The sequence below is a fragment of the Manis javanica genome, chromosome 1 (assembly GCF_040802235.1).
Source record: "Manis javanica isolate MJ-LG chromosome 1, MJ_LKY, whole genome shotgun sequence".
NCBI classification, from domain to species: domain Eukaryota; kingdom Metazoa; phylum Chordata; class Mammalia; order Pholidota; family Manidae; genus Manis; species Manis javanica.
The window spans coordinates 100,728,111-100,741,834 of record NC_133156.1 but is presented as its reverse complement, the minus strand read 5'-3'; the positions used below and the strand labels follow the sequence as shown (position 1 = coordinate 100,741,834).

General features: G+C 32.6%; 1 protein-coding gene across 2 annotated transcripts in view; it reads right to left on the bottom strand.

The window, feature by feature from the left end:
• The window catches only part of ADAMTS6 (ADAM metallopeptidase with thrombospondin type 1 motif 6), a 324,257-nt gene that overhangs the window by 125,140 nt on the left and 185,393 nt on the right, over nt 1-13,724 (bottom strand). For both annotated transcript variants that reach the window (XM_073235705.1, XM_073235710.1), the window contains exon 11: nt 11,325-11,466. In XM_073235705.1, the coding sequence (XP_073091806.1) occupies nt 11,325-11,466 (142 nt within the window). The remainder of the gene's footprint in view (nt 1-11,324; nt 11,467-13,724) is intronic.

The following is a 13,724-nucleotide window of genomic DNA, read 5'->3' as shown; positions in this document are numbered from 1 at the left end:
GCTTCAGTTTCTTATGGGAGTAATTTTTCCCCATCCAGACCAAAGGGCAGACAAGCTTACTTGTCACTTCCATTTAGTTCTCTCCTCACAGTAGAGATGGCCCTTCTAAAGCTTCGACTTTGTGAAAGGGCCTCAGTTCTGGTTTCTTAGTTCATGTCCAAGGTCATGTCTCCAACAGGAGCAACATCAGCTCCCCAGCTTGCCACTTGAACTGACACTCCTCTTCATTCCTGGCATACCCTAACCTTCTGTTTTGGTTCTTATATATACAAGCTTTCTGTTGCACGGTGACAAAGGCATTCTGTGAAAAGTCTTGTATTATACAAAATCACTTACGAAAAAAACAAGGTTTATGGAAAAATCAGACTTAGAGCAGACCACTCAAATCTTTAAACTTATTAAAACATTTGTGCAGTTAAATCTCTGTTGTCAGTTATTTGTTCCCAGTGTTCCTATCAGGTGACCCTTTGCAGCCTTAAACTCTATGGCTTGTGATGATCCCTTCTTACAGATGTAGATGTTGCAGGGTATCTACCTCCAACAGAGACCACTTTCATAAAAATTAAGAATTGGATTTAGGGGATAGCTTGTTCATCATTCAACATTTTTAAAATATCACAAAAGGATGTATCGTCACAGATCCTTCATCTGTCCTCATGACTTCAATAGGTAGCTTAGTGTTTTGGGAATGAAGCTACTAAGCTATCCACTGTGTCCAATGAAGAAAGACCCTTCCACAGGACTTTCAGTTTTTTCGAGGAGTCTATATAATGCTATAGATTTTTTTGTGTGAGAAAACTTCCCTGAAAGCATTATATCATTAATGTACTAAGAAACAACCATATATGAACAAACAAGACTTATGCACTATGCCTGCATCATTCCACAATTTGTCAATTTTACCTGTGTCTCTTCTCATCACAGAAATGTTACCTTCAATAAACAGTATGTAATTACGTTTTGCTAGTTTTGTTTATCTAGCATTTTGTTTTTGTACACAGATGATGAATTTTGTTTGCCATTTGTCATGTTTTTGAAAATGAGCTCTTTGCCTAGAATTTAAAAAGCCAACTATATAAAGGATATGCATGCCAATGTAGACAAGACACCAGTTCAACCAATAGGTAAAAGCTAAGGGAAACAGACTTCAGTTCAGGGTCAAAAGTATCTTCCAAAAGTCAGAGCTGAACAGTGATAAAACTGAGTCTCCCAAAGAGGCACAAAATCTCAATTATAATATAAATTAGTCATGGGGATGAAAAGAGCATAAAGAATATCATCATTAATATTGTAATATCTTCCTATACTGACAGATAGTAACTACACTTATTGGGGTGGGCATTTAATAATGCAGATAATTGTCAGATCACTATGTTGTACACTTGAAGTCAATATTGTATATCAACTGTACTTCAATTTCCACTTCTGGAGATACTCCAGCATATACTTCATGACTTGTTAGGAACAACATTATAGGCAGGAAAAAAGAAAGGAAGTATCACTCCCTCAGGGTATACTGTCAACTACTGTGCTGGGCATATTCATATTTGTATCTCATTTAATTATCAAGACAATCTTCTTAGAAAGTGGTTTAGCAATTTGCTTCAATCCAACTAAATCTAGATTTGAATCAGTTTTGCCTGATATAAATGTCCAAAATATCTCCACACAACTGAGCTACTTTCCCATTTCTCTTAAATATATCAGAATAGAATAAAGTCCCTGGCCCATTAAGGCTGATTAATAAAGGTTTATCTGTATTCTGATATAATATAAAATCTGACTAAATGTTCATAATAGCCTGCTACACTTTCCCTGTATTTTAAAGGAAGATATCTCCAAATTAAGACCATTATGCACTAATTCATAACATAGTCACTCAATATATGAGTTTAGGCTTCAATTTACATATTATTACTATTATTGGAACTCTTGAATGTAAGATCACTATTTGACTTGGATTTTTAGAAGATAGCATTAACATATTCTTCAAAAGTGTTCCATGTCTTTCAAGAGACATTTAAAATGTTCTTATTTATTTTAATATCAAGTCTTGGATTTCTAGTCTATTTGACTTTTCAGATGAATGGCACTACAGACATAAACAATAGAAAATATTAGTAAATGTAAATCAGAATAAAAATACATATAGAGAATGCAGTTTTAAAGTAATTAGCTAATGTAAAATAATATATCTGATGTTCAGAAAATAATTTTGTAAAGAAATGAACTAGGGCTCCTTTGAGAAAATAGAATGATTATTTTATAAAGATCCTTTTAATAAAATAAAAGAACCTGGCATCTTTTCTAACAGTTTCATCCTTTCAAATAACAATAGCTATTAAATGTACTAAAAAATGGGAAGAAGAGCCCTTTGATTTACTTGAAAAAATTCAAATTAGCAGTTTATACAGGAGAGAAAGATATATCATAAAAGTGCAAAACCATTTTATAATTATTATATCATTAAGGAAGCTAAACAGTATATGAAGAGAAAATTGTATCTTTATTGATAGATAGTTTTTGTTTCTTAAACTTTTTTTTAACAACCATAAAGATCATAAAAGAAATAAACATAAATTTTCTGCCCTTGAGAAACCCTAAGCCCTATGCCACCTTGGGTGTTTGGTTCTGGATATGAAACATTTTCTTTGTCCTCATTACCCTATCAGTAACATCTCTCAACAGCTGTTTGCAATAAAGGATCCTGATGGCCAAGCGGGAGAGCAGAGCCCTGAAGAGGTCAGGAAGGAGCATCAGTGATTAGAAAGGTTACTTATCATCGTATCACACAAAGGAAAATTGAAAACCAACATATGGTGACCCCATGGCCTGGCTCCAGGTGTTTAGTAGCCATCTGAAGGGAGAGAATAATGTACCTTTATTTCAGCTTTAAATAGGTTAATCCTGTTATGTGGGTAATTTAAGTGCAAGAGATCCCAGAAAGGCAAAAAAATTATATATATATTTGTGATCTATATATATATATATAAAAATAACATATATGCACACCTATATGTACATGCATATGTATATACCAAAAACTAATCCAGAAATTCGGATTAAATAACTAGTCATTAATTGGAAGAGGTTAAAAAATGATTAAATGGTTTAAAACAACACCTCTAGGAAGCAAAGCCATAGTAAAAACTCTTGATCTTTAAAGATAAATGTGATTATGGACCTATGATTTTGGCTTGAAATTTAAGGAAAAATACAAACAAAATTAGGTACTTGTCAAGTATATGACTATTAAATATATATGTTTGACCTCTAAAAGAATACTGAGATGCAAAATAATTCCATGCCTTTTATGTCATAAGCCCATATCAAACCACACTATCGAACATTTACACCACCTTAACATCTTCAAGGAAAGTGATTCTATAATCTCTCAGTGCAACATTCCAGTATTTAATAACTAGAAATTCTTTCTACTACCTAATCTACAACCTTCCAGCTGTAAAATTAAAACCACTGTGTTTTTTAATGCTCTTGGAAGGGAAAGAGAACAATCTGTTACCAGCCATCAAACTATAATAGATGTTCCAAAGCCTGAAGATAGTTTGAAGGCCAACATTTAGATTTCTGTTTTACGGGCTACTCAAACCCAATTTCTTTAAACTTCCTTTATATGTACTTCTAAGTATTTCACCATTATCTTCTCTTAAGTTATCTATCTTAAAAAAATTGTGTAGGTAGCCAACAATAACCTAAAAAGACTAATAAAGTCTCTTTATTAGGATGATTCTCAGTGAGAAAAGAATAATGACTTGAATATTAGCTAATTGGTAATAATAAAATAATAAACAAATGGGAGTAAGCATGAAAACATTAAGAAATAGAGTCTGAGAGACAAAATATGTCAGTCTATCTTAAGTACTTTCCAGGAGGAAGATACCCTGATAGGAGAACTCAACTATCTTCTCTTTAGCAGGTTGCCCTGACTTCAAAGAACTATACTTCAGAGAGATATAGCTTCATGGCATGCTAATACTTATTAATTAACGTGTTAATAATTTATACTGCCCTATATTTTAATTCTATCCTTAGTAAATAACCTTTTGATAATAAACTGGCCTACTAGATAGACTTTCTTAGGTGAGAAAATCTGCAGATTCTAACAGAGTTGACTGAAGTATAAACTGAAACTATATTTCTTGCTATAAATTAATAAACTCAATTTTATATAAAAACATATATTCCCTTTGATCTTCCATTTCTAATATTATATTATCAAATTCTCTCATTGCTTAAAGTATGGAACTAATATTAATCATATATAGATTATTCTATCATTAATCACTTAAATGAGGTATGTATTAAAAAATACATTAAAAAGTTTGATGATCTACAAAGAATACAGCCCTTCCCACAAATACATGTCTCCTGGACACATTCAAAGTTGATGAGAAGTCTTAAAGTTTCCAAAGTTGTGTCACATTTTCTTTTCATATGTTCTGTTTCCACCACAACATTTTGCAATCTTAAAGTCAAAATAATGGAACCCACACACTTTTATACATAAACACCTCCATTCATTTCATCTCAGAGTTATGGTGCAGTACCCTCCAGCATAAAAAGAATACATTTACATTTTACCTAGAAAAACAAGGGCATTTCAACTATCATCGGGGTAGAGCTACTGTTTTTAGTTCTCTATGTAGGGTGTGTTTGAAGGGGAAAAGCCAAGGGGAAGGAGGAGGCTATAGATCACTTTACCAAAGTCTTCAGTTTCCCAATATGATTTTTCCAGATTACAGAATTACATTTGTTTCCTAAGATACAATGAGTCCTAGAAATTCCATGTTTTCTGAAAATCAATAGATCTCTTGGTCTCACTCATTAACACACTTTCAGTAGTTTCCCATAGGTCTTAAGATAAAAATCTAGAATCCTTAACATGGCTTATTAAGGTGCACTCAGATTTGGCTTCCACCCGCTTTTCTTGTCTCATTTATGTAGTGCTTGTTTTGAGAGCTTCAGCCACACTGGCTTCTTAGCTCTTCAAATACATAAGCCACAGGTCTTCACAAAGGTCCTCTCCCCTCTATCTCTTCACCAGACAATTCTTCTTGCTTATTTATTCAACAAATATTTTCTGAGCTCCTATTATGAAGCATTGTGCTACTCACTATATGGTCATGAACAAGTCAGGTGGAATTCCTGCTCTTATGGAACTTACATTCTATTATAATTATCAATTCATGCTTTCAGCAAATATTTATTGCTCACCTACCATGAGCCACACACTGTTGTAAGTGTTGGGGACAGAGCAGTGAATGAAACAGGCAAAATCTCTGCCCCCAAGGAGAATTTATTCTACTGGGGAAATTAGACAATTAACGAGGTGAATAAGTAAAATATATAGCATGTTAGAAAGTAGTAAATGTTAATGAGAAAAATAAAGTGAAGGAAAATGACAATGAGCGTGTTTGTGTGTGTGCACACACATGTGTATGCATGAGTATGTGCATGTGAGAATTTCAATAGTTGTTTGGGGAAGCTTTGCCTAGAAGATCACATTTAAACAGTTGACAAGTAATCAAATAAGCAGAATGTTATGAATTCTAATAAGTACTATGAGGAAACAAAAAGCATAATGTAAAAGAGAGGAAGAAACCTTTGCATACAGATTGATCAGACAGATGGTCTATCTGAAAAGAAACCACATTTGAGGTGAGACTGAAGGATGAAAATGAGTCAAAATGTGACCTTTGGAATATCTTAATATGCTCACCAGAATACAAATGGCTCAGATTCTTCTAAAGCACTACAAACATATCAGCTCTACAGGAATGGTATCATGGACAACAGATATTCATAAGGGAAAGGGAAGCATTTATTAAACATCTGCTATGTGTCAGGTAAAGGAAAAATGCTTTGCATGCTTGCCATACCTTTTGCTACCTGAAATTTACAGGAACAATTTGACTGTTATTCACTGGAAAAAGTGTCTGAGTAGAATCTGTCAATGGTCAATTTGAGGTCATAGGTAGTAGTTAATGGTGAGCAGACTTTTGATTTAAAATATTCTGTTCCATTGTGAAATCATGTATTAGATCATGTGTTCTCATTTATGGTTCAGAATACATGGTCCATTGATAGAACATTCAGTTCTACATTAAAGTAAGTAATAACAATGTACAAAATAGTACTATGCATTTATGTGACAACTCTTAATTCTGTGTGAACAAACTTCATAGATAATAATTTTCCATAAATTAAACAAAGCTATGATATCTATAAAATTTCTCTGGTTTGTCCTGGCCTTGAATCTACCTGTAGATGAGCAATCATCTCTTTATCTCCTTTTCTAAAACCAACTTTATTGAGGTATGATTGACATACAAAAACTATATAGTTAACATATACAATTTGGTGAATTTGGAGATATGTATACATCACCATGAATTATGCCATAAACATACTCATCACCTTCAAAGATTCTTCCTATTATCCTTATTGATTATTATTGTGTGGGGGGGGGGATGATAATGCTTAACTAAGATATACCTTGCTGGAAATTTTAAGTATATGGTTCAGTATTGCTTACTACAGGCACTGTGCTATACAGATTTCTGGAATTTATTCATCCTGCAAAACTGAACTGTGTACTCTTTGACTGATGCCTCCCCATTTCTCCATTTCCCCCAGTCACTGGCAACCACCATTCTACTCTCTCATTCTGTGAGTTTGACTATTTTAGACTACTCATGTAAGTAGATTCCTCATGCAGTATTTGTCCTTCCTTACCTGCCTTATTTCACTTAGCATCAATGTCTTTGAGGTTCACCCATGTTGTCACAAATGGCAGGATTTCCTTCCTTTTGAGACTGAATAATATGCCATTGTATATAAGTGCTACATTTTCTTTATCCATTTGTCTGTCAATGGATGTTTAGGGTGCTTCCATATCTTAGCTATTGTGAATTATGTTGCAATCAATATGAGAGTACACCTATCTCTTTGAGGTCCTGATATTAATTTCTTTGGATATACACCCAGAAGTGGATATACAACTAGGGGTTACTGATCATATAGTAGTTCTATTTTTAATTTTGAGAAACCTCTAGACTGTTTTCCATAGTGGCTGCACCAGTTCTCACCAACAGGGTATGAGGGTTCACTTTTCTCCACATCCTTATCAACACTTACTTTGTTTTTTTTTTATAATAACTATCCTAACAGGTATAAGGTGATATCTCATTGTGGTTTGGTTTGCATTTTCCTGATCATTAGTAATGTTGAGAACCTTTTCATATACCTGTTGGCCATTTGTATGTCTTCTTTTGAGAAATGTCTATTCAGTTCCTTTGCTTATTTTTTAATTGGGGTTGTTTTTTTGCTACTGAATTGTAGGAGTTGCTCATATATTTTGGACATTAAACTTTATCAGATATATTTTATAATATTTTTATTTTTTGTAAAATACAGCAAATATTTTCTCCCATTCTGTAAATTGCCTTTTCATTTTGTTGGCTGTTCCCTTTGCTGTGCATAAGCTCTTTAGTTTGAGGTAGTTCCACCTGTCTTTTGTTACCTGTGATTTCCATGTCATATCCAAGAAATCATTGCCAAGACCAAAATCAAGCATCTTTTTCCCTCTGTTTTCTTCTAGGAGTTTTATAGTTTTGGGCCTTACATTTAAATCTTTAGTACACTTTTAGTTTGTTTTTGTGTATGGTATAAGATAAGAGTCCAGTTTCATTCTTTTGCATGTGGACACCCAATTTTTCCTACACTATTTGATGAAAAGACTATCCTTCCCCTATTGTACATTCTTGGCATCCTGGTGGAAGATCAGTTGATCATTTATGCATGGGTTTATTCCTGAGCTTTCTGTTTTGTTTCATTGGTCTGTAATCTATTTTTAGGCGACTGCCATACTATTTTGATTACTATAGCTTTGGAATATATTTTGAAATCAGGAAGTGTGATGCCACCAACTTTGGATTGCTTCAGCTATTCAGGGTCTTTGTGAATTCAGGATTATTTTTTCTATTTGTGTTAAAAAATGCCATTGGGTAATCATCTCTTGACAGTTACCAGTAAATTATATACTGAATATTGTTAAGCTATAGTGAACCATTAAGTATATTTGAAAATGATGTTTGGGATATTGTTCAAAGTGACGAAATGAGGAAATATGTAGCTATGTCTGAGACTAAGCCCTGAATTAATCTGTGCTTTTAGAAAGCAGTCAAAAGATTACCCACAGGCACATTAGTGACTTGCATCCGAAGTTTAAATTTATTATTATTATTACTGTAAAATGCTTTTTGTTAATACAGCTTTAGCAGTTCTCTTCTACTGAGAAAGGGGAAACTATTGGAAGTGGAAGAGGAGTGAGATAATAGATTCTACAGAGCTTTACAGGAAGCAATCTGCCTCTAAATAGGCACAGAAATATATTTTGGACAAACTGATACTACTTTATGTGCAATGCATTTTCATCCAGGATATATCAAAAGCCCCCTAGAAACCTGCTAATAGAGCTAGCAAAATTTTTTAGATGATCTAGTAGGATCTTGTTTTGTATACTGCTTGTCTATACTGCTGTCTTACCTTGAAGAGGTCCTAACTTTTTATGTAAGGTGAAAGAAAATAAAACTTACATCCAAGACTCAGATTTTCAGACACTTGAGAATTTATAAGCCTGAAAATAAGTTTAGGGAAGTTCTCCTGATCACCTCTCTCCCAAAAAAGACTGGGACGAGATGGAGAGTTTTGAGAAGAACTAAAAGAATCTAAAATCATCTGATGAAAATTGATAAAAAGCAGCTCCTGAAATAAAATATATCTGCTACTTTTATTTTATTAATATATTTACTATATCTAGTAGAACAGGGAGTGACAGATTTAGACTGTTTCAATTTTTTTTTTAACCCTGGGGTGGGTAAATCACATTCTGAATTTTTAGTTTCCTAATCTTTAAAATATTATTAGATAATTGCAATCTTTATCTAAGCAGTCTGAAGTATCTCAGAAAAAAGGAACAATGTAAACACCAGAAATTATATATCATTTATAAATTATTACATTATATTACTCTGTATGTTGCACTGTACTGTTTTGTTATTTGTATTTATAGCCATTACAATCTCACTTCCACTGGAATTTAGGAATACCTGGAAAACATAAATGGATGATTTCAAGGATAATAGTAAAAAATGTTGTTGTGCAGTAAAGACCTGCTAGTTGAAAGAGGGATTATTTCGTGATGCTTCAACATGAGAAATATCCCCTCACTGCAACCAAGGTATGGTGCTCTTCTAAGCCGCCAGAGTGTGTGTTTAGCGTTCATCTCGGGATGCTACAGTCAAGACAGCCATCTAAATCAGGGCTGGTTTGTTTTTCCTTAGGCTACCATCTGAAGCAGGTTGTTTATCTGACTGGATGCCTGCCTTCAAAGCCAGTACTGTTTTCTAAAGTAGTATTGAGAATCATTTAAAACTTTAGAGATTCGCCAGACAAAATATGATGGGTGCTAGGATGCTATCAATTGTTTAAACCTAATTTTTCAGGCATAAACTTAAGAGATGGGAGTGACTGTAAAGAATCTATTATGACTCCAGAAACCTTGTTAGCAATATATAATATTTTTTAATGCCATAAGCATTTTCATATAGTATATGAATCTAAGGAAATCATTTTGATGCAAATCAAAGTGAAAAATTAATAAAATATGCGGAGTTGTATGGGGATTTTAAGACACTAATGTCTTTCCCCAAGTTTTCCAATTCTATTTTATACCTATTATAAAAGTTTTTATAAAAATAACACATAAAGAAATAATACTTAAAAGTCGAATGTAAGGACATAAACTAGAAGGACACAATTTCACTATCACTATTTATCTCACATCAAACCAACTAGTCTGAAATGAATATCCTGATATACAGATAGGATAATCAGGTCAAAATTTTTATTAATTTATTCAGAAGGAAAAAATACATCATTAAAAACTTTAAAAATTTTAGAGACTGTAAAAGTGATAATATAAATTATCTAATACAGAAATATATAGGTGGAGTTAAAACCCAAGTTCCAATAGAAAAACCAAAATACAGATTAACTATTTCACTTGTTAAGAAAGAAATGAATGGCCACAGTTAAGAATAATCTAACAGAAAATCTGTATCTCATTTGATCATGAATTGCAAACTACTACGCTACGAGTATATACAAAGACTGATTAAAGTTTGACCAACTTTTTCTGAGGGAAAAGCAACCCAAGAAAAAAAGTGACTACAACCATAAAGAAATAATAATAGAAATAAAGATTTTTTACAGAGATGCAAGAAAGACCAAAGTTTCACTCAAGGCTTTTGATATTCAGATGGTTGTGCACAATCTTTAAATCTAGTGCACAAAATGTGCTGCCAGTGCCTACCATGAATAAGAATATATTCATCACCCAACAGGGATATTTACAAAATCACTTTCCTTTGTACTGTGTCAAAGAGGAATAATTGGTACAGTACAGTGTTGTATTGTTTACTATTAACTACCTTAAAACTTAATTCCTTTTACTGTTTATTTTTTAAAAAGGTTTTAAAAGCACTATTAGCATAAAAATAGTAACCAAGCCTTTAAACTTATTTTTTAAACCTGAATATGTTTTAACAATTTGTCATTTAAAAATCCTATTCTTTCATTAACATGCTTATACTGAGCACCTGTGATGAATATATCCCTATGCTAGATGCTGAAATTTCTCTCTATGAAACTTAAGAAGAATGTTTTAATATATTCTCTGAGTTAGACACTGAGAGTTTTTTTAAGCAGACAGGAAGAGTGATACCTACATTTTTTTTTTTACAGCAATTTTCCTTATTTCTCTATTTGGGTTAATGTCATCTTGTCCCCATTCATTGTTGTGTCAGAATGCAGCAACTTGAAATGATTCAGTACTAGAAAGTATGTATTAAAGTAAAGGCTCTTGGCCAATGTAAAAATGACCTTAATCCAATTATTAGAGTACCAGAGAAAGTGTGGTAGAGGGAGGTTTCAAAACCATAACATTTCAAAAGGCAGACTAAGGTTGGCATCATAAACTCAGGACTTAATGAAGAAATACACAGATACAACATTCTACCTGCATCTCTCACAAGACATCTGAAGCTTGTTTAATTTAGGATTGCTCAAACTTTAGGAATAGATATTATACAAATTATAACAGAAAAGGAGAAGTGTCAAGGGCTATATTTGCATTAATGATGTTACCAGAGGTAAACTACATTCATCAAAATTCCATCTTAACATTGGTGTCCTGAAGGAACAGTGATAAGTGACTAAATAGAAGGATTAAGACTTCTTACCCCATATTTACACTGGCGGGATGTTGCTCCATACTGGAAACGACATTGCTCATCAGCGTCATACACCTGACCTGGGGCCTCAGCTGGATAAAGAAAGTCACGCTTGGGAGGCTCATTATCAAGGCAAGTACCACGGCCTGAACTGTTCAACATAAAGGATCAAAGGAAATTAGGTACACTATGGACTATTTCAGTCACAATTATGAAACCATGAGTTTAGCTCTGTGTTTTAATAACTTGATGCATGAGAAACAATACATTCTACCAATAAATAATCACGTGGCAAAATAGAATAGCTCTACTGAAACCTGAAGCAGAGCTCCCATAGTTTTGTCCAGCACCAAGACACAATCAAAACATCTCAGACAACAATCTGAAAATGTCATCTTGGCCTAAAAACACTGTTTTAAACTAATTTCTGAAGTAATCAAACAGAATTTCATATTGCTCTAAGCTTGTTTGTTTTCAGTGAAAATACAACCACATCTGGTAGTAGAATTGAAAACAAAATGTGGAAAATGAAAAAAAAATTGTGGTTGTAATTCTTAAAGACCTAATCTATATACTTCCATCTCAGGCAGAACAATAGATGCTGTGGTAAGACATGTCCAAAGGTTCTTGAAGTATTTCAATAATAAATGGGCTGAGTGACAGATGAGGCTAAGACCTGAATTTCTCCTCTCGAGTATATTAGAAGTATTTAGTCTGTCAAAAATTTCATATTTCATCCAGGGTCATCAGAGTCGGAAAAGAGAATGTTCTCCTCTCTCTATAACTTCTGCTTTTCAAAGTATACTTGCACTCAAACATAATATTTTAATGCAGTGGAACAAATAACATAAAGATTGCCAAAAGTTTGACAGAATACCTTAGTTTAAAGAGCTTTATACTTTGCTAAATACAAATGTTCATTTTTATTTAGCCAGTGTGCATAAAATAGCACAGATGCTTTTTTACTTTCATTTCACATGTAACTTAGAATTTTTAAAGAATTCCTATGCCAACATTTAAAAATTTTTTCCAACATTCCTGTCAATTGTGCCAGTACTTGTGTTTTTTTTTCCAAATCTTTTCCATCCACTTTGCCAAAGGCAAATAATTTCACAAGTAGAAGTTCCTCAACTATTATTTAGGACAGTATAAATTTCATTTATAGTTAAGTAAGAAAGAACCACGCATAATAATGAGTTTCATATGCACTTAAAATTTTATCATACTCTTAAAATATAAATGTTAATTTGCTATATAAAAATGTATATTTGCACATCAGCAAATTAATACCTTTCAAAAGTTGAACCATACTATTCATAAGATGATAGATAAAGACCCAAGGGACAGAATACATCTTCTTTATACCCTTTAACACCCTTCTTGATTAATCTTTAATAAGTACAAAAATACATAGATTGAAATTAAATGTTGTACTAATATAGTTTGATTTTATTATTGACTACTAAAGCCATTTGATTTGTCACTGTTCTGAGTGTCTAATAGGTAACTTTTTTTCACCCAGTTTTCCATTTACATGACAAAACACTTCTGTTTTCTGTTCATTGTATTTTTAGGAATTGACATGTATTTCAGTAAGAAAAATTACTTCTAGGTGAATTTTTAAAATAGCAAGTTCTTTTTACTCCATTATGTAAAATATCTTCAATCCAAATGGATGTACAAATTTTAGGCAAATGTAATTCTACTAGTAAATCAAAATTATATATTAAGGTTAATGATAATGAGGTCAAATGTAAAAAGTATAATGAAAAAAGACAGGCCATTTTGATAAAATGGAATGTTTATTTGAATGACAAATAGATGAGTAGTTTAATTTTCTAATTTTTCTTCTGAATATCAGTTTCATCTCTATCTACAACAAAATTACAAACGTTTTCATGAAAGGAGTTAAATATATAATGAAAATTAAAAATCAAGTTAAGTATTATTATAAATCAATGTGAAAAATTTAAGTACTTAAGTACAGTATCCTATAGATAAAAATACTTGCCAAGAGCATAACAAAGTATAAAATACATTCAACCAAGTGGCACCAACTCCAAATCTATTAAAAATTATCATATATGATTACTTTCAGTAATACAGAAAATAATTAGCTTAAAAACTTAGAGGAAGAACTATGTAGACTTCAAAAAAGATTTTAAGAATAGATACCATACTCCAAGGAAAAATTTCTTTCCTGATAGCAAACCGAAAACTTGCTTAACCCAGAAGGAAGCAAGAATAATTACTTTATTTAAAGTTCCTGCTCCTATGGTCTTCTAATCATGGTTCATGTTTATTAAAAAATACCAAGTCAGATGACCATTCCAAGGGCCTTCAAACAACAAAGAATGCCGTACATTATGGTCACCAGTGGAGAAATTCTTCTGACAAAGTTTATTGCAA